Source organism: Delphinapterus leucas, chromosome 17, assembly GCF_059928025.1.
Source record: "Delphinapterus leucas isolate spDelLeu-1000000601 "Yukka" chromosome 17, BTC_Dleu_Yukka2, whole genome shotgun sequence".
Classification (NCBI taxonomy): domain Eukaryota; kingdom Metazoa; phylum Chordata; class Mammalia; order Artiodactyla; family Monodontidae; genus Delphinapterus; species Delphinapterus leucas.
In genome coordinates this window covers 2,839,954-2,859,517 of record NC_143145.1, presented here as the reverse complement: position 1 = coordinate 2,859,517, position 19,564 = coordinate 2,839,954, and the positions used below count along the sequence as shown (strand labels likewise).

At 45.6% G+C, this 19,564-nt stretch overlaps 1 protein-coding gene across 9 annotated transcripts in view; it reads right to left on the bottom strand.

The window, feature by feature from the left end:
• PTK2 (protein tyrosine kinase 2) overlaps positions 1 to 19,564 on the bottom strand; it is a 259,877-nt gene that overhangs the window by 109,103 nt on the left and 131,210 nt on the right. For 8 of the 9 annotated variants that reach the window (XM_089898671.1, XM_089898669.1, XM_089898670.1 and 5 more), the window contains 3 exons: positions 13,566 to 13,620; positions 5,112 to 5,252; positions 4,523 to 4,600 (listed from right to left, as the gene is read on the bottom strand). In XM_089898671.1, the coding sequence (XP_089754797.1) occupies positions 4,523 to 4,600; positions 5,112 to 5,252; positions 13,566 to 13,620 (274 nt within the window). The other variant, XM_089898674.1, reaches the window with a different exon arrangement.

Here is a 19,564-nt window from a genome sequence, read left to right as displayed (position 1 = left end):
TAATTCCCCACCAGGACCTCGTCTTGATGGGATGTGCTCTGGTCTCACTGGGGCAGGGCCATTCCCTGGGGGTTGTTTTCAGCTGACCAAAGAACGAGGAACATGAATGAGGACCAGGGCTGTGAGAGGCCATATAATGTGCAGGAAATTCCCACATGGTGAAAAACTGTCTTGTGTCCTGAATGGCTTTCAAATATCCTGGTATTTATTCATGCTGGTGAAAAATCTGATTCTAGAACCCACATCTATTTTAAAACACAAAGTATGCTCTGCATGGAATTTTCCAGGAATGCAACTTAGGTGTAATTCAGGGAATATTACACTTGCCTGTCTTTGGAATGTCACTATGAGTCGCTCACCATTTTGGAAAAGGACATCACCGAGGGCGATGCTAGTCTGATGTTTGAGCTGCTGGCACAAGGTACATACACTGTCACAGAGGAGGCCTGAGGCTCCTCCTAACACACTGGGAACCAAATATCATTAAGTCAGTGGCGACACATGAAATGAGAAATATCTCAATTAGTTTCAGTAAATGGTTATATTAAAATATTCCCATTACTGGCATCTTACAATTTAAAAAAATTTCCAAAGCACAAAAAGAAAGTTGAGTTATGGAAATTATTGTATTTAACTTATTTTTTATTCCTTCTCTTAACCCACTGTTTTTCTGCCTCATTCTGACATTATCCCTCAAGGTCGGCCACATAAAAAGAATAAATTTTAAAGACGTACTTAAAGGGAACAGCAGAAGAAAAGAATAAAAATAAGCGAAAGATATTAGGAAATGGAAATCTGTGAAGATAAATACTGAAATTAATGAAGACAGATAGATTAATGCTATAACCCTACCCGCTAAGCCTGTCCTTCAAAAGCAGCTGAAATAAATCCTTTGCAAATCTGAAAAGAAGAGACAAATCCAAACAGACAAGCTTAGGACTGAGAAAGGATATAGAAATAAAGTTACTGGAAAGATCGTAAGGGTATCACGAGATGCAACTCCATGGCAACAATTTAAAAATGTAGAAAAGCAGATGAGACGCTAACAGTATGAATTACCAAAACTGACACAAGAACTGGAAAACCTGAATAGATCTATTACTACTGGAGAGGTTGAAAAAATGGTTAAACACCCACCATTGAAAAAGGCACCATGTGGTTACATAGATTGATTCTATCCGCCTTCACAGAACACACAACTCTACCTTGACTTAAAATATTTCAGGCCACAAAATGATGAAAAGCCCCCTAATTCGCCTGATAAAATTAGTGTAACTTCTAATATCATGTCCTCATAGAGCTAATATAAAAAGAAAAGACTAGATTGATTTCACTTATAAATAGTTGCAAAAATTCTATATATTAGCAAATACAATAAATCACTATTTCAAAAGAATAATATAGCATAACCAGTAGAGCTATTAAATGGCTCAATATCAGCACATCTAATCAAGATAATATACACTAATAACAAATTAAATTAGAAGATACTATACACTGATAACAAATTAGAAGATACTATACACTGATAACAAATTAGAAGATAATATACACTGATAACAAATTAGAAGATACTACACACTGATAACAAATTAGAAGATAATATACACTGATAACAAATTAGAAGATAATATACACTGATAACAAATTAGAAGAGAAAAAACCAGGATCATATCATTAGGGCTGAAAAAGCCTTCAGTTAAATTTAGTAGCCACTCCTAATAAAAATGCTAAGCAAAGAAAGGCATAATTTAAAAACATGAAAGATACTTTACTAAAGGGACTTTACTGGTGGCGCAGTGGATAACACTCTGCACCCCCAATGCAGGGGGCCCAGGTTCGATCCCTGGTCAGGAAACTAGATCCCACACGCATGCTGCAACTAAGGAGCCCATGTGCTGCAACTAAGACCCCACACAACCAAATAAATAAATATATTTCTTTTAAAAGATACATTACTAAAACCCAACATCAAAAATTATCCTGAATGATGACACGCTTTTTTTTTGCGGTATGTGGGCCTCTCACTGTTGTGGCCTCTCCCGTTGCGGAGCACAGGCTCCGGACACACAGGCTCAGCGGCCATGGCTCACGGGCCCAGCCGCTCCGCGGCATGTGGGATCTTCCCGCACCGGGGCACGAACCCGTGTCCCCTGCATCGGCAGGCGGACTCTCAACCACTGCGCCACCAGGGAAGCCCGACACACTTTTAACTGATAAATTAAAACCTAAAACAAGATAGGGATATCCTCTACCACCCGTTTTTAAACATGATCTTCAAGGTGCCTGTGAATATGAGAACAGGAAAGAACTGCATAGATTAGAGAAAAAAGTTAAAACTCTTCTTTTTTTTTGCTGATTATATACCTATAAAATCTAAGATTCTAAAAAAAAGAGTTATTAAATGAACAAGGTTGCTGAATATATGATAAACAACAATCAAGTATATTCTGCTATGCTCACAGTATGAATTTTAAATTGGAAATGGCCCCAAAAAATTTTCCCAATAAGGCCAAAAACTCTATAATACTTATGAATTAGCTTAATACAAAAAATCTATACGAGGGCTTCCCTGGTGGCGCAGTGGTTGAGAGTCCGCCTGCCCATGCAGGAGACACGGGTTCGTGGCCCAGTCCGGGAAGATCCCACATGCCGTGGAGCGGTTGGGCCCGTGAGCCATGGCCGCTGAGCCTGCGCTCCACAACGGGAGAGGCCACAACAGTGAGAGGCCCACGTACCACAAAAAAAAAAAAAAAAAAAAAAAAAACTATACAAAAAAGACTATGACATCTTATTGAAGGATGTAAAAGAAGTCCTGAACGGGCTTCTCTGGTGGCGCAGTGGTTAAGAGTCCACCCGTGCCAATGCAGGGGACATGGGTTCAAGCCCTGGTCCGGGAAGATCCCACATGCCGTGGAGCAACTAAGCCCGTGCGCCACAACTACGGAGTCTGAGCTCTACAGCCCATGCTCCGCAACAAGACAAGCCACCACAATGAGAAACCCGCGCACTGCAACGAAGAGTAGCCCCCGCTCACCGCAACTAGAGAAAGCCTGCATGCAGCAAAGAAGACCCAATGCAGCCAAAAATAAATAAATAAATAGGTAAATTAAAAAAAAAAAAAAAAAAGTCCTGAACAAATAGAAAGACATACCATATTCTTGGACAGATAACTAACTAATATCTACTTTCACAAATTAACAAACAAGTTGGAATCCCAACAGAATTTTCTGCTAATTCTATACATTTGGTTTCGAAAGACTAACTAGCCAGTAACAGCCAGGAAAGTGTACAAACAAAAGATGACACAGGGATGCAGCACCCACCTAGAGCAGTCCCATCTGGATGGAAGCAGTACAGAGAGAGAGAACTGTGTCCTTGGACCAGAACAGAGGATCCAGAATTAGTTCACAAAGATGGCAGACGTTCAGTTCAGAGGTAAAAGATACGATTACTGTGCTGACACAGCTGGCTGCTCACTGGGATACCAACAAGAAGAACAACAAGGGGACAATGACAGCAGCCAGCATCCTCTAAGTACTTCCTCTGTGCAAGGCCTTCATCTCAACACTGCACACTCAGTACCCACTTCATTCTCCTACCACCCCTCTTAGGTAGTTGTGATTATTATTGCCATTTTGCTGACGAGGAAACACAAGCCAGCTGTGAAGAAATGGACTCAAAGTCACACGGCCAGCATGAGGGTGACCCACCCACTGGGAACCCCGGCTGCACACTCCAGAGCCCATCCTCCGGACACACCGCAGGCCCACCTTGTACCACACACAAAATTCCACACGGGTTAAATGCGGAAGGACAAAGAAAACCTGGCAAGAGAATACAAGAGACTACAAATCAAAGAGAAGACAGATAACGTCACAGAGCTTCCTGAAGAGGTTGTGCCACTTTATACCCTCACAGAGTGTATGAAACGTCCAACTGTTGCACATGCCTGCCAACACCTGGAATTACTCATCTCCTTCACCTCAGCCATTCTGGTAGGCGTGTAACAGTATCACACTGTGCATTTATCTGATGACTATGGGGCTGAACGTCGCTTCACTTACGTCTTAACTATTCGGACATCCTCTATTGGGGTGGCTGCCCTTTTCTTAGTGATATTTTTGATCCTGGAAAGAGCCAGAAGAGGCTGTTTCAAAGGACATGATACAAGTACAAATATACTTAAATTAGATGCAGAAGTGAATGAAGAAATCAGTATCTAAAACTTCTCCAGATGAACTGTAACAACCCCATTCAGATCTCACCAACATACGTGCCATCTGTGTGATTCCCTTCCTTCCCGACTAAAGAATTTCAAAAACTTTCGACCTAGGCTGTCTCTTCCTCTCATTCCCTTGAGCAATAAACGCTGTGAAACGGAAAGCTTTAATGGCAGAATGATGTCTTTTCCAAGAGGATCCTCATTTCCTTATTTTGATTCCCCTTTGTCCACAATCAGGTCCGAAAGGAGGTGTGTTCCACACAGGCCGCTCCCAAGACTTGCCCAAAGCGCACTTACGTTGCAGCCCTTGTCTGTGAGGTAACTGATCCCTTCTTCGGGGCCAATCGCCAGCTCCACCGAAATAATCCAGCTCGACTTGAAGGTGAAACGGGTGACGGCAAAGGTACCAGAAGGAAAAAGATATTTTAGATAAAGAACCATGGACACGTTAAAGGACCAAAGGGGGGCTGGGCTAGCTTGCTACTGGTCTTTGTAACCGAGTAATACAGAACATTTACAACTTCAGCATCTGCTGAGCTAAGCAGAGACAGGCAGGCTGCGCTCATTCCAGTGGGTCTCAAGCCAATGGTTTCTTTGGGAAGATTATATGAATAGGGAAACCAGCCCTTAGCGAACAGTTAAGCAATGAATCGCTGGTCTGGAATAAAAAAAAAAATCTTCGGCATGCTTTTAAAAAAGGATGGTTTTAGTCTCGCGTTGACACATTTTCTTTTTGTATTTTTCCCACTGTAAAATGATAAAATATTCTCATGTTGTTAAAAATGTGACAAATTAGATTTCAATCAGAAATTTAGACATACATGGATAAGAAAAAGCAAAAGAAATCACACCTAGTCCCACCCTATTTCCAAGTCCCCATACTTACACCAAGGGCACACTTGAAGCATTCTTTATCAAATCTGTACACTGGGGAGAGGATCTCAAAGAATTTCAAAATACTTTCTTCTCTATTAAGGTTGGCAAACTGTCTAAATGTTTGTTGAATCAATTTTCTTAGTGTTTTGGCCTGCATGATAAAATTACAAACATCTTTTTAGAGCCAACAATGAGTAAAGACCACAGCAATAACAGCCAACACCAAGGAACATTTCTTGTCCAGCCACCACTTAATACCACCTACGTTCACCAAATGCTGTATTTATCAGAGCTTTGTTTCTTTTATTTAAAAAAAAATCATAGTAAAATACACATAAAATATACCATCGCAACCATTCTAAAGTATACAGTTCAGCAGCACCAAGCTTTATTTCTTAAACAGAAATTGGTAAAGCAATAATTGGCTTATTAGAACATGTGGTAAACAGTTAGGCATTAAAAATATAAGGGCTATATTCGCATGTGACCTGAAGTCGGCAAAGGAGGGGACATAAAGGCACTCACACATCCCAACCTGGGAGGGGAAGTCGACGCACCCTTTCTGAAGGCAATTTGGCAATAAGAAATCAAAAACTTTAAAACCACAACCTTTGAGAAATTATTCTTTAGGAATGATGAAAGAACTGTGCAAAGATCCAGCAACAAGGAGGTTCAGCACGGAAGCGTGTAGAGTACCCCAAAACCGGCCATGCACACTGCAGTGTGTCTGCTACCCAGATGTCCTAAGACTGCTGTGCACATCCCAGTTACTGACATGAAAATCGGTATCACAGTGCTACATGAAAAAATAAGACAAGGCAATCTGTTGTAGTGTAGAAGCCTTTAAAAGGAGAGCACAGGATATGGGCCTCACACAGGCTGGCACACGCACCAACGCACAGTGAAGACAAACCAGCCATGCCTCTCTTCTCTGTGTAGTGGAATCACAGGTGATCTCTGGGTGACTTTTCATTTATGTGAGTTTTCTATTTATAAACCATGAGCATCTGGATGGTGGAGGGTGGCGAGCCCACAGTCCATGGTGTGTCAGAGAGAGGAGTGTGGCCTGAGGGGGCCAGCGGGCAAAGGATGTGTGATGGATGAGGTCTGGGGAAGGGTACAAGAGGGTGCAGGCCACAGGACGCAACTGGGTCCACCCTGGTGAGATGCAAAGCCCTGGGGCGGCCTGGAATAGGAATATTGTGATCCGACATAGATTTTGACAGGAATACTCTGGCCGCTATGTTGGGAACAGTATGAAGGGAGCAGGAGAGATCCAGTGAGATGCCAACAAAATAATCCAGGCGAGAGGTGATGGGACCCAGGCACTGCTGCACAAGTGTAGAAGCAGAAAGGAGTGAGAAGTAGTCAGATTTCAGATTTGTTTTGAAAACAGAATCAACAGGATGTACTGAGAGGTAAGAGTTACCACTGAACTGAAATGGCCAAGACCAGGAGAAGCAAGGCGGAGGAGGGTCTTAGAGAACACCAGGGGCCACCTGAGCCTCGGTGTGAGATGCACACAGACAGGAAGCAAAGCCAGGAGACTGGAGACAGGACCAGGGTGGGATCTGGAGGGGCAGGGACAGGACCTCATCCCATGGCGGCCTGCAAATCTCAGCAGTCAGGGAAGTGGGAGCAGGTGAATCAGCAGGGGGTGGCATACTCTGGTGGGTCAGGGCAGTGACAGCCTGCCTGGAGTGGCCTGAAGGTGCCAGTGTGGTCAAAGGATTTCTGGATCTGGGACACCGCAGAGTGAGCTGGACCGCTAGGAGCAGTGGTCAGCGTGGGATCCAGTTCCAGAGGGGCTGCGGTTACTGGAGATGAAGACCAGGGTGCGAGGCGGCGGGGGGCAGAGAGCGGGCCCTAGATAACCTAGGGCTGGTGACTTTTATTTCACAAGCTGGCTCTGCTCCTGCAGAGAAGGTGTGGGGGAGAACGGAAGCAGGAAGACTGGCGCCGGGCACGCACGGCCACCTGGGTGATGCTCGAGATGGCAGGGAAAGCGGGAAGTCGACACAACTCGAGCTTTGGGTGGAACAAGCGGGCAAACAGAAGGGGCGGGGCTCCGGGAAGATCAAGTCCCGTTAATTCTGAACGTGCCTGAGATCCGCAAGTCTCCCGAGCTGAACCACTGAGCATAAAGCTGGGTACAGATCCGAGCTCAGGAGACAGCAGGGCTGGGTCAGAGCCTTACAGTCTCCAGCCGACGTGATTACAGGCATGGGGCCTGATGACTCCCACAAGTACAGTGGCCGCAGGAAAGAAGTGCGGGCCAAAGCCTGCTTGGTAGGCCAACATTGGTTTTAACCAGGGCTGGGGTTCTGACAGGTGAGCCAAGTGTGGAGCTACAGGCAATTGGAAGAGAATCAGTTATGGTTTTAGATCACAGGAACTAAAGTGAAGAGAAGCAAAATGGGTTCAAGGGCAAGGCTTGACTATCAGATGTCACCTACAACATGAGTGGTTGGCCTTGGACACTCTGTAAAAGAAAAGTCTGGGACGCGTGGTTTGGGGAAGAGCCGTCCAAGCTCAGGCCACGAGCCCAGAGACTGAAAAAGGCCACTCGCGCCACAGCTGAGACGGCATTTAACAGCTGTTCTGGCTCCAGGCTTTGCAAACTCTCTGCGTCTCCTCTTGAGCATTAGACCCACACATATGCACGTGCCCACCTGAGCTTTCCACCTGAGATTCCCAGACACCTGAAACCTGGCATGCCACCAAGAGAACTTGTGACTTTCTTCCAGGCCTGGACCTCCTCATCTCAGCAAATCTCCCAGCTGCTTAGAGACAGAAACCTAGGCGGCAACCTTGACCTCTTTCGCCCACCTCTCAAAACCCACTTCACTGCCACGTCCTCAAAGTGCTTTTCCAAAAGCCATGTTCTTTTCTCTAAGCTTCCCACGCAGCAGCCCCACTCTTGCTTTGATTTCTGTGATGGTCTCCCGTGGATACAGAATTCTGGTAGAAGAGAGACTAGTGAAAAACAAGGAAATGGAAATATCTGTGATGTGAGCATTATACGTAGTTAGTTAGTTCTTTGTTAAGTGTATAGAAATAACTCTCACGTAACAGGTAAATATGCGCACGTGTAAAGATGAAACGCAACACCTTATGGTCCCTGCTGATTCTCATTCTCCTGCCGACCCCATGGCACAGTCACTCCCAATTCCGCGTCTCCTTCCCTCACTGTTGTCCCCTGACCCCCAGCACCCGTGGAATGGGTGTGCATGGGGTCAACTAAACTGTGCACCTGACCATTCAACCTGCCGGAAAACTTCTGAGCAACTGGGCAAATAGGTTTGAAAATAGTAACTGTGCAGTGCTAGCAGACAGACAGCCTGAGCTACAGGTTCACGCCTCTGTGCCATCCAGCTGACTCTGTCAGTTTTCCACGTGCTGCTCTGCCCGGCCCCTCCCGAGGCCTACACGTCACCCGGCTAAGACAGGAAGTCACACTCCTGAGCAGCGGCCGCAGGAGCTGAAGGAGGGAGCGCGCCCATTCAGGGCTGGCTTCCTGGGGACACAGAGCCACACCCCGGCTCCCCGCCAAGCGAGAGCGGGCGCACCTGGCTGGGAGTGAGTCCCCGAGCTTTCTCGGGGTCTCTACTCCAATGTGGCCACCCAAGAGGACTGAGATTTCCGGCCTGCAGCAGCCAGTGTTGGGCAGGAACTAGAAAACCCTCGCTATCTGAAAGGAGCCCCAGATTCGTTTCTAAGAAGGATGCCTTAGAGAGCATCAGTTCTTTCCTCCTTTCTCAGTAAGGAAAAAAATTCCACAAAATCTGACTCCCTAGAATCTCTTGATATTAATCAATACACTTCCCTGTTTATAGGGTTTCAACATCAGCTTTGTGTTTGCCCAGACTTAGGAAACAAGGCATCTATCGATGAATGCTAGTCAATCTTAAACCAATTCATATACAGAGAGAAAGCTACTCAAAATGAGGCAGTATTACTAGGATGAATCATTGGAGATTGCTGCTACTCAGCCTTCTGAACAACAAAAATAATTTCGTATTAATCAACCTAATATTTACCAGATGCTGCTAGCAACAATGGACTCCGAGGGCTTCCTGGATGAAAAAGTTATAATGTAGTGCTGCTAAAGAAAACATGCAAGAAAAGAGTAACAGGCTAAGAAGCATTAACTGAGGAATTCTCTCCCCACCTACCAAACGCTAAACATAGATACGTTAACAGTGCATGCGAAGTGTGTTTTTAACTGAGCTGTAACTGACGTATAACATTGTATTAGTTTCAGGTGTACAATATAATGATGCAATATTTGTATATACTGTGAAATGATCGCCAGAGTAAGTCTAGTTAACACCCATCACCCCACATAGTGGCACATTTCTTTTTCTTGTGATGAGAACTTTTAAGACGTACCCTCTTAGCAACTTTCAAATATGTAAAACAGTGTTAATAACTACAGTCACCATGCTGTACATCACATCCCTGGGACTTACTTATAACCGGAGTCTGTAGCTTTTGAGCCCTGCACCCATTTCACCCACTCCAACCTCCAGCAACCATAACCTGTTCTCTGTATCAATGAGCTGGCTTTTTTTCTTTTCATATAAGTGAGGTCACAGTATTTGTCTCTCTCTGTCTGACTTATTTCACTGAGCACAATGTCCTCAAGGCCCATCCACATTGCTGCAAATGGCAAGATTTCCTTCTTTTTATGGCTAAGTAACATTCCATTTGTGTGTGTGTGTGTGTGTGTGTGTGCATGTGTACGTCTGAAGCGTGCTTTTTTTCCACCCTCCTTACAGGACCCCAGACCAGACGGCCACTTCTGTGCTGACACCAGGCTTCATTCTCCCTGGCACACAGCAGATGCCAGGAGCTGGCTGCTGAATGACTGCTGAGCCAGGCACTTCCGTGCTAACCACAGGGATGGGAATGACTAAGTGCTCCTGATAGGACCCTAGGAAACCATTCTATTACCTTAAAGTACAGAAACTTCAAAAAACTGGTAACTATTGATCTTGCAACATTTCTAGTTCTGAAATTAGATTTCTACTGTGAATTATACTCAAATAAGTTGAAATTTGGCTATTTTATTTGCAACGTAATTTGAGATTTACAGAAGAGCCGCAAAGACAGTACGGAATTCCTGCCCTTCGCCCGGTGCCCACCTCCCCCCATCACCTGCCCCGGAAGTTAACATCTCACACAACACTGGCACATCTGTTAAAATTAAGAAACCAACGTTGGTACAAGAGTACACGCTAGCTGCAGACTTTATTCAGAGCCCCTAGTTTGCCCACTGACGCCCTCTCACCGCTCCAGGACCCCACACTGCATTTACTCATGTCTCCCCATCGCCCAGCTGTCAATTTTGAGGACTGTCCTCAGGTTGGGATTGACTTGTTAGTTTTGCTGGTACAGTGTTTTTAAAAATGTGCCTCTGGCACTACTGAGATCAAAGAGTCAGGAAATTTAAATATCCCGTAAGTTATTCTTAGTAATCGGGCACACATACCCCAATCCTGTTTTGCCATCAATCAATCATAGCTTAAGTGCCATCAAATACAAGGTAACCTTTCAGCCCTTCAACGTGAGCATTAACTACAAATGATCTTCTAGAAGTCTAGATATGAAGGGAAAAAGGCATATAAAACAAAATGGCCTTTGTAAAAGCAAATACTAATTGGTCTAGCCATTCTATAGGGCTAGTCCGGGAGAAACAAGAAGCTGATGTGAACTTCTTGTTAGTTGAAGTTTCATTGGCAATAGTTTTGAAGAGGAGACTGTCTGAACACAACCTAATTTGTACTGTAGCTGTTACATACCTATGGGTATAACGCTCATGTCAGTCATACCCACAAGAGTCTGACGGCAATCAGTTGAAAGAATTTACGTAGAAGGTGAAAAATTTTTGGCATAAGGATATGAGCTACTGATTAAGCTATTTAAGAAGCCAAATGTACATTATTTGTTTTACAAAAGTATACTGATTTCCTTTACATTAGAAAGCGTGTGAGAAGTGAAACACTAGACGAATCTGTACCTAAGAAACAGGAGCTAGAAGTCAATTCTGTTCTCCCTGCTCGCATCAAAATCGGCAGCAACTGAACCTTTCAGAAAACTCAAGTGCTATCTGTTTGGCTCGCGAAGTTTTCTCAAGCTCCCGAGGGTCAATTCCTTCCCCTCCACTACCCGTGCACACACAAGGCTCAGCCACCACTGCATCCGGGGCTGACACTGCTCACCTTGATTACCTTAATCACCTCCAAGCCTTCTTGGTTGGAGTGTTGTTGCTTTCGATCTGTCCTCCATGCTGCTGTCAGGTTTATGTTCTAAAGTCCAAAAGGTGACCATGTCCCTCCCCTGCCATGAACACCCAGGGCCCCTACGTGCTCTCATCTGAGTACTGACATCCACACAGGCGACCACAGTGTCTGAGCTCTAGTCACAGGGCTGACCTGACCGCCAGGTGGAGCTCAAACAGCAGCAGAAGCGCATCAGGGTCGGCAGCAGGGTGAGGATGAGGAAGGCCAGTCAGGCTGGGTCCTGAGGGACAGCCTGAAAGACACCTGGAGGGGACAAGTCCTGTGCAGGAATGGGGGCGTTTCTGGAGTGACCGCAGGGTCAGAGCGGGCTGCCCAGGGAAACGAGCTTCTCCAGCCTTCCAGTTCTTCTACCTTGTGAAGGAGTATCATCACCTGCGCTATTCTCATGCCTCCTTCCACACGGTACCCTCTACCTGGAAAGTGCCTCCTCTAAGTCCAGTCATCTTTCAAGTGGCCCTTAAACTTATTCATTCATTTTTTCACTTAAATAAGATTTAGCGAATGTCACTGTGTGCCCGGGATTATGCCAAACACAGGGTTTAGGGCAGAGAACACAGCAGATGTTATCTTTGTCCTCGTGGATCTTAAAATATAGTGGAAGCAGGCAGACAAAATGCAAACAAGTAAATATCTAGTAATTAAAACCTGAGAAAGTAAAATTAAAAATTAAGACCCTGAGCAGGACCCTAAGGTGGAGGAGGTTTCTGCAGCCCCCCTAGGGAGGTGAGCAGTCTGTACGGGAGAGGACGCCGAGGCTGAGCTTTAGAAGAGCCGGCGATGGGGGACCTCCCCGGGGCCTTCTCACCTCGGCTACACTTACACCATGGCACCTGTGACCTGGACCTGGGGTGGCTTGTTTGGAGTATGAGGATCCTTTTTAAATACCGAATAACTTCTTGGACTCCCAAATGCCAGCAGTCATACCTCCTGTGATAACTGCTTATCCTCACACAGCTCTAAGGAGACTTTGCAGTAATTCTCAGGCCACCCTGGGACTAATGTTTGAGCACTGACGGTGCTACTAATGTGATATAGCCATTTTCATATCCTTTCCTGCTTTCTACTTCTACACTGGGTGGTGCACCTCTCTGTCCAATGACGGGGCAAATGCCCTGAGGAACGGTGTCTGACGCTTGTGAGCGCCCCCCCCGGGTCACCCAGCAAAGCGCAGGCTGATGCACAGGTGGCTTCTGCGCCCAGCCAGGGCCGCACTCTCCGGTCAAACTGAGCCCCGAGTGATTCGAGGTGATCGGGTCACAACTTTCACCAAGGCAGTCTGGCTTCCGAGCCAGTTTTTGAACCACTGTGTTCTGTCTTATCCCACTTGGGCCTCAGTGAGTGGGATGGTCTTCCACATGGCTGCTCTAGTGTGGAACATGTCCTCTGTGATAGAAAGTCAGAGCAGTAACAGCCACAGTTTATAAACTGCACTGTGACAGGTACTTGTGGCAGTAGTTTATACACATACACACACCGATCTGCTAAACGGCCACACCAACCCTACAAAATATTATTTTCTTCGTTGTGGAAATAAGAAACCAGGTCCAAAACCATGAGGCTAGGAAATGGCAGAGCTCAGCTGAGCTGGACTCTCTCTTGATCCAAAGCTGCGTCCTCACACCACACTGGACCATGTTCTGGATGGGCTGGGGAACCACACCTCGGGTCCCCGGTGTCCCCTCCCCTGCAGTGGGAGCTACAGGCAGAGACAGGAACTGGTGTCCTGCAAGAGTTACTAATGGGGAGGGGTGCCCTTGGTCGAAACAAGAGAAGACAGACCTCCAGAACACACTTCTACGCGTGCACGCGCACGCATGCGCGCGCACACGCTACAGCTGCCACTATGGCTCTTTTACGTGCCGCTTCTTTACTTTCGTGTGTCAAAATACCCGAGACCGTGAAGACTTAGGTGATGAGGACTGCTGTGAACGCAGCCTTCTTGGTGCTGTACTTAGCCGGATGCACTCACAACCAAGAAGCGAAACCATGGTTTTCTGGCAGAATGCTACACCTTTAAAAATCTACTTGCCATCAGTATGACTAGAATAACTGTCAGCTTTTTATATTATGACTTTTACACGTAAAGAGAAAACCGCATACCACGGGGGAGGTGTCTGCCTAACACGGTCACCTATTACGATAAAGCAGACTCTAATTACCTTGACTGAGTCCAGTAAACTCCTAGGAAAAAATCGCTTCAAACCAACATCTTTTCTGAAATATAAAAAGAAGTGTATTAACAAATAACACCACCAAATCAATGAATAACATGACATTGTCGTAAGAACATAAAAGCAGTTTAAATTATTTACCCTTCCACACGTTATTCTAGAAGGAAATAAGTATAATAAAGCTCCAATGTACCCGCACAGTCATGGAACAGGTGGGACAAGTAATTTTCTAGATCTGTGCAGGAAACACCAATACAAGCTGGTTTAGGTAGAAAGTCTTTTTTTTTTAAGCCTTACTATTGCAAACCCTCTAAAATACTGACTCTTTGTAAATTACAACATGTAAACAAACTGTTCTTCTTTGAGCATTGTTTGAAGGTTAGCCTTATAATCCTCGATTCCAACTGGGTAATGCACTGTATTTGTACAGAAAGTAGACTGGCCTGACTAGGGAAAGATCTGGGATATAGCAGGGAAGTTTAAATACCTTAGATTAATCCTAAAGGTTGACTGTTTTTAAAAATAAACTTTTTGATTAACATTAATCAATGTTTATAATCTCAGTTTCACACAGGAAACAAAACAAAAAAAGAGAAATTAAGTGAGTGGCCTAAGGTCAAAAAGCTGAATGTGTGGAAATGCTGAAAATCCCAGTCATTTTCTTTAGATCAAGCTACAAAATCAATCATTAGTAACAAGAGCCTCAAAGCATTCTGGCCAAGAAAACCGATGGAAAGAACGGCTCACTCTCATTTTCTACTTACTTTGGGTACTAAGCGAGCCAGGCTTTTGGCCACTAGAGGGCAATCGTGCGCTAGTAAGATGAAATAAAGCCTCTAGACATGAAAGATTATCAGGAGACACATGGGAAGTATAAAAGGATCAAGAAGGAGAAAAGCGAAATAAAGGTACCTTTTCAGGATTACATAAAAAAATAAAATGAACATAAAGTATATTAAAAAAATAAAGCAGGGATGACTTCTTCACACGTAATTGTAAGTTAGCAAGTATTACCAATGAAACCATAGAAAACATGTCAGAGTTTATATGGTTGACTCTAGATCCAAACATTTTAATCCCCTATTCCATACTCTACTAGTTAGTACCTAAACCGACGAACTCCTTGCTAAACCCTGGTCTCAGTTCTCATATTCTTTTTTACTCTGTGGTGATGATGACAATGTTCACTACTCCCTCCCGTACACAATCCTTCCTCAGCTCCTGTGACACACTGTTTTCTGGATTTACTTATCAGCAAATTCATATAACTCCTGGCTTTCCATTTATGTTTCTAACCACTTTTGTTTATAACTTCCCTTACTTATCTTTTCAGATATGAACAGGGAAAAGTGTCCACCCAAGTTCTTCCACTTTTTGTTGCCTCCTAAAAAGACAGGAACTTTGCATTTTAAGGATTTGGGTGCTAATCACTATGGGAAGTAGCAAAATAAGCACATAAAAGATAAACCAACACCCTAGAATCTTAGAGGCATTATTCCTGAGCACTTTCTTCCCTATCTGCCTTTGCAGGCAGCTATTCCATAATAAAAAGAACTTATTTTCACAGAGGGAGCTCTGCACTGGAATCCTGGCTTTGCCGTAGGGGGATTTGGCTATGCCTTCATGCCTGTCAACCTCAGTGACCCACGTGTAAAACAGGGATGCTAATCCCTGCTGCTAACAGCAGTGCTGAGGAGACAGTGAGGATGTGTTAAGTCCCTAGAACTCTACACGGGTAGTTCCCCTTCCCCCGGAACCACCCGGGACGCCCCTCCTGTCTGGCGAGAGTCTGGTGTACAGGGCTGACTAGCCGTCATCGTGAGCAGAGGGAGGCGTGACCTGATGGTGCCAAGAGCAGACATGCTGTAGGGAGGAGGGGAGGACACAGGCTGGAAGGCAGGTATGAGGGAGGCTCTGCCGGGAGCCTGGAGGAGGGCGGTGGGAGGGAGGGTGGGCAGCAGAGGCTCAGGGATGCTCTGGACGCAGAGCCAGCAGCGCTGAATGAAAGGTGACAAGGGAAGGCCGAGGCACCAGGAAGAGGAAGGCCGGGGGCCCGGGCGTGCCTCCTGGGACTTCTGCTTCTGGAGAGGGGTCGAGCAGGGTGCACGAGACCTCCTGGTGGAGATCTCAAGGAGGCAGCTGGCCACGGAAGTCTTTGGATGGGGGGCAGGGAACACCAGGGCCAGGGATGCCCTCTTCCCCACGGTGAGACCATCAGCTGCCCCTACTCAACACAGCTCTGCGGCTATCGGCTGGCCAAAAAGTTCGTTCGGGTTATTCCATAAGATATTACAGAAAACCCAAACGAACATTTTGGCCAACCCAGTATTTTTCTTAGAGTCCAATGGAAAGTAGAAAATTTATCATACTCATTTTTGTCACAAATGGGAAATTTAAAGATGGACCAAGGGGGTTGAATTTTTCTGTGTGAAAATAAAGCCTATTACTAGGTGTTACTTTTACTTCCAAGGTGAGAACAACTCCATTTAAGGAAAAAAAAGCTAAGGCCAACTAATGTTTAGCAAGTATGCAGTTTAGTTTTTCCAACTACTCTTGAGTAATAATGAGTCTGTAACACCTGCCCATACATTAGAACCCTTTAAAATGGGACACATGGCAAGTGAGAAAATAAAAATGAGGATAAAGTACACAGAGTCGCTGGGAGAATTCCATACCACCACCACCCTGCTCCACACATTCTGATTTAACTTTACCAAGAAGCCCATCTATGAGGCTTGGCGGTGGAGGACACTGGGAAAGAGCTCAGGCGCTGCGCTCACAGTTTTAGGGAAAGCCTCCCGAGACACCTGCATTCAGCACTCTCCAAGAAGCCTGGCAGGGCCGCAGAGGCTGTCCCATTTGACACGTGGCCACCTCCCTCCAGCCCGCGTCGGGCACTGGCTAACTCTCAGCTTTATGCGACATAAAACTCACTTGAACCCAAGTCTGTACAGCCGTGAGGTAAGATGAACAAAACAGCAAACACTACTGACGTAGCACAAACAAAATAAAACCACTGGCCTTTAGGATGAGGCAATTCTTTACTATGTAAATAATTATCAAAGGGTAGATCCTAAATACAGGTAAACTCATTTGACTAAAACTAGCTTTCATGAAACTTTTAGGACACAGCCACCCCCCAATTCCCAAACCCCAGTATCAGGCTGTCAGATTTCCCACGTGAGCCCAAAGGAACCTTCTTAACCCACACGCGCAGTTAACGAGATATTAATATTAGGCGAGAACGCACTGTCCACAAGAGTAGCCCCATGAAGGATTCACACTTAAATTAGCTAAGATTCAGTTAACAATCTAGCTCCCAGCCGCACCGGCTCCACTTCAGGTGCTCAGAGCCACGGGGGCTAAGGGCGCCCGCGCTGGCTGGGCGGACAGGGCACTTCACAGCCTAGGGCGCTGCGATGGTGGCGCGGGCTTACAGCAAGGAAATCTCGGCCTCGGCTCCCTGGCCCCCGGGGCTCCTCAAAGAGGGCGGTGGGCCCGGCCACACAGCCCCACGGGGACAACCACGACCGCCCGGGACTCCGGGGGGCCCGCTCAGCAAGACCACCGCGGATCCGGCAGGAGGGAGTGGGGGCCAGACAGAAGCCTGGGCTGGGGCTGCCCGTGCACGGGAGCAGATCTCCCAGTAACTCTTCCTCCGACTTTTCTCTAAGATGCAACTCACTCTGATTTGAAGCTTCAAAGAAAGCAAGCCTGTTGCACTCCCCCGCTTCCCCACACTGGGCATCATGTTAGATATGGGTGGGGGAGGGGGAGAGGGGAGTCACTGCCCTGCGGTCTCTTCCTCGGGTGAGACCCTGACACAAGCTGTGCAAGCGCGTGACAGGCACCATCAGACAGCACGCTCTCAGAGCCCAGAAAGTTACTCGTTGAGATTTGGGGTGTCTGGGGCTTAAAACTGTATTTGTGATCAATTTTAAACCAGAATTTTCTGAGTTAACGTTTAATTTACCTCTGTCCTTCTAATGAAACGTTCAGACCACTGCTGGCTGATGAGGCCGTCTTGCTCTTTCCCTTCTGTCCAACCTCGGAGCTCTGCCCCCTCCCACGACTGCGCCATCCTCCCGCTCCCCTGACCACACTCGCTGGCGATGGTCCAGGCAGCAGGCGCCGCCCCCCGCATCAGGGGGAAGAGGTGCCGCCCAGCAGTCCACACCCCGCACCAGCTCCCCGATGGATCTTTCTAGAGCGCACTCGGTCCGCCTAGCTACTCCCAGCCTGGGGGCCTTGTCCTGTGCACACATGCGTTCACGCCCAAAACCCATGACACACCAGGCCTTGGGAGGCCTGAGGCTTGAATAGCTTTATTTACATACATTAAGCTTCTTATAAGCGAATTCTCAGGTCAAGTATACACTTATCTCTCCTTCGGCACTACTTCTGAGAAGATACAGACCTTGTCTGTTGGCTTTAACTAATTAATACTCTGTGGACATAACTCTCATAAATTTAAAGCCCCAGCAAAAAAGGCAACCAAAAACGACTTTAAAATAAAACTATAATGCACGTTTTCATACAGTATCCCTATCTTATCCTCGCCCCAAAACTCTCAAGAATTGAGTATCATTAAGAATATCACTGAGGTCCTTTAACCTCTCAAATGATACCTTAAGCCTCTTAAAAACTGATAAAACTTAAAATTCTCTAACTTCAATGGAAATTGCTGTTTGCTTCTTAATGATCTCTCTCTCCTTCAACCTGAGTAATGAGAAGTCATCTTTTGGCCAGGTACACCAGGTGATGCTGCCTTCCTCTCCTGGAGCCAGGTGTGGCCATGTGACACTGTTTCAGCCAATGTCCCTCCCAGGGAAAGCACTACCTGCACATATGTGTCCTTAAAGGGGGCTGGCAGAGAGAGAAAAGGTCCATCTCTTCCTCCTTGTGACAGGCAAGGTCAACCAGCCATCTTAGGCTACCAGGTGGCAGCTACGGATGATGGTGGCAAGATTCAAGGGGCCTAGTGCCCTGGTGATGAGAAGCACTGACTGCCTAGCACTTGTTTTATGTGAAAGAGAAAGTACCTTCTATCTTAGTTAAGCCGCTGTCAATCAATTCATGCCAAATCTGTGAGCATCCCTTTCACTGATAAATTACAGGCAGCTAAAAAAAGCACTAGATTATTACTGACAATAAAGACAATTTTTAAAAATGAATAAAAACAATGCACAATTAGAATTAACCTCAGCTAATTTTATATCACAAATGTATTCACTGAGGAAGTACCGATGGAATACCTAATAAACATCAGACACTTTGCTAAGTGCTGGAAATACCAGGAGGTCCCTACATCAATACAGCTTACTCTAGTAGAGAAGAGACACAGTTACACAAACAACTACAGCAAAATACATTAAATGCAAAGATGATTAAAAATGAATTTCTAAAGAAAGCAAACCACTTAATAAGGAAATGAGCAGAACTGAAAAGATATGTGATTCATTTAAAGTAATTTCACAGTATAATTCTGTACGATGAAGAAGAATCATTGGTACATAAGATTCTTCCTTCTACAGTATCACAATAGGAACCATAATTTTAACACTGCATTATTAGCTTATTTTGGTTCCATCTGTCATTGTCAGCAATGCAGTTTTTAAGCTTGATAACAAAACACTTTTCTTAACACATCTCATCTGACTCCTGGCTCTGATTTACAGGAGGCGTAAATAAAAGAGCCACCCGAGTACACTCCAGAGTGCGCCCTGCAGGGTAAGACCCCGGGAGGCCACATTCTGGGCCTGTGGCTGGAGATTCACGGCCAGTACTTCCCCTCTGCCTACAGAAGAGGCACCTTGGTCCTACCAGGGTTGGAAAGACATAGAGAAAAGAGACTAATTAACTCTTTAGTTGGTTTAAAGAAAAAATGCAAACGTTTTTAGACAGTGCTTTTCCCACCCTCCGAAATTGGGCCTGATTATTTATTGCATAATTGAAAAGTTATTTTGAAATGTGGTAAAGCTGAAGGA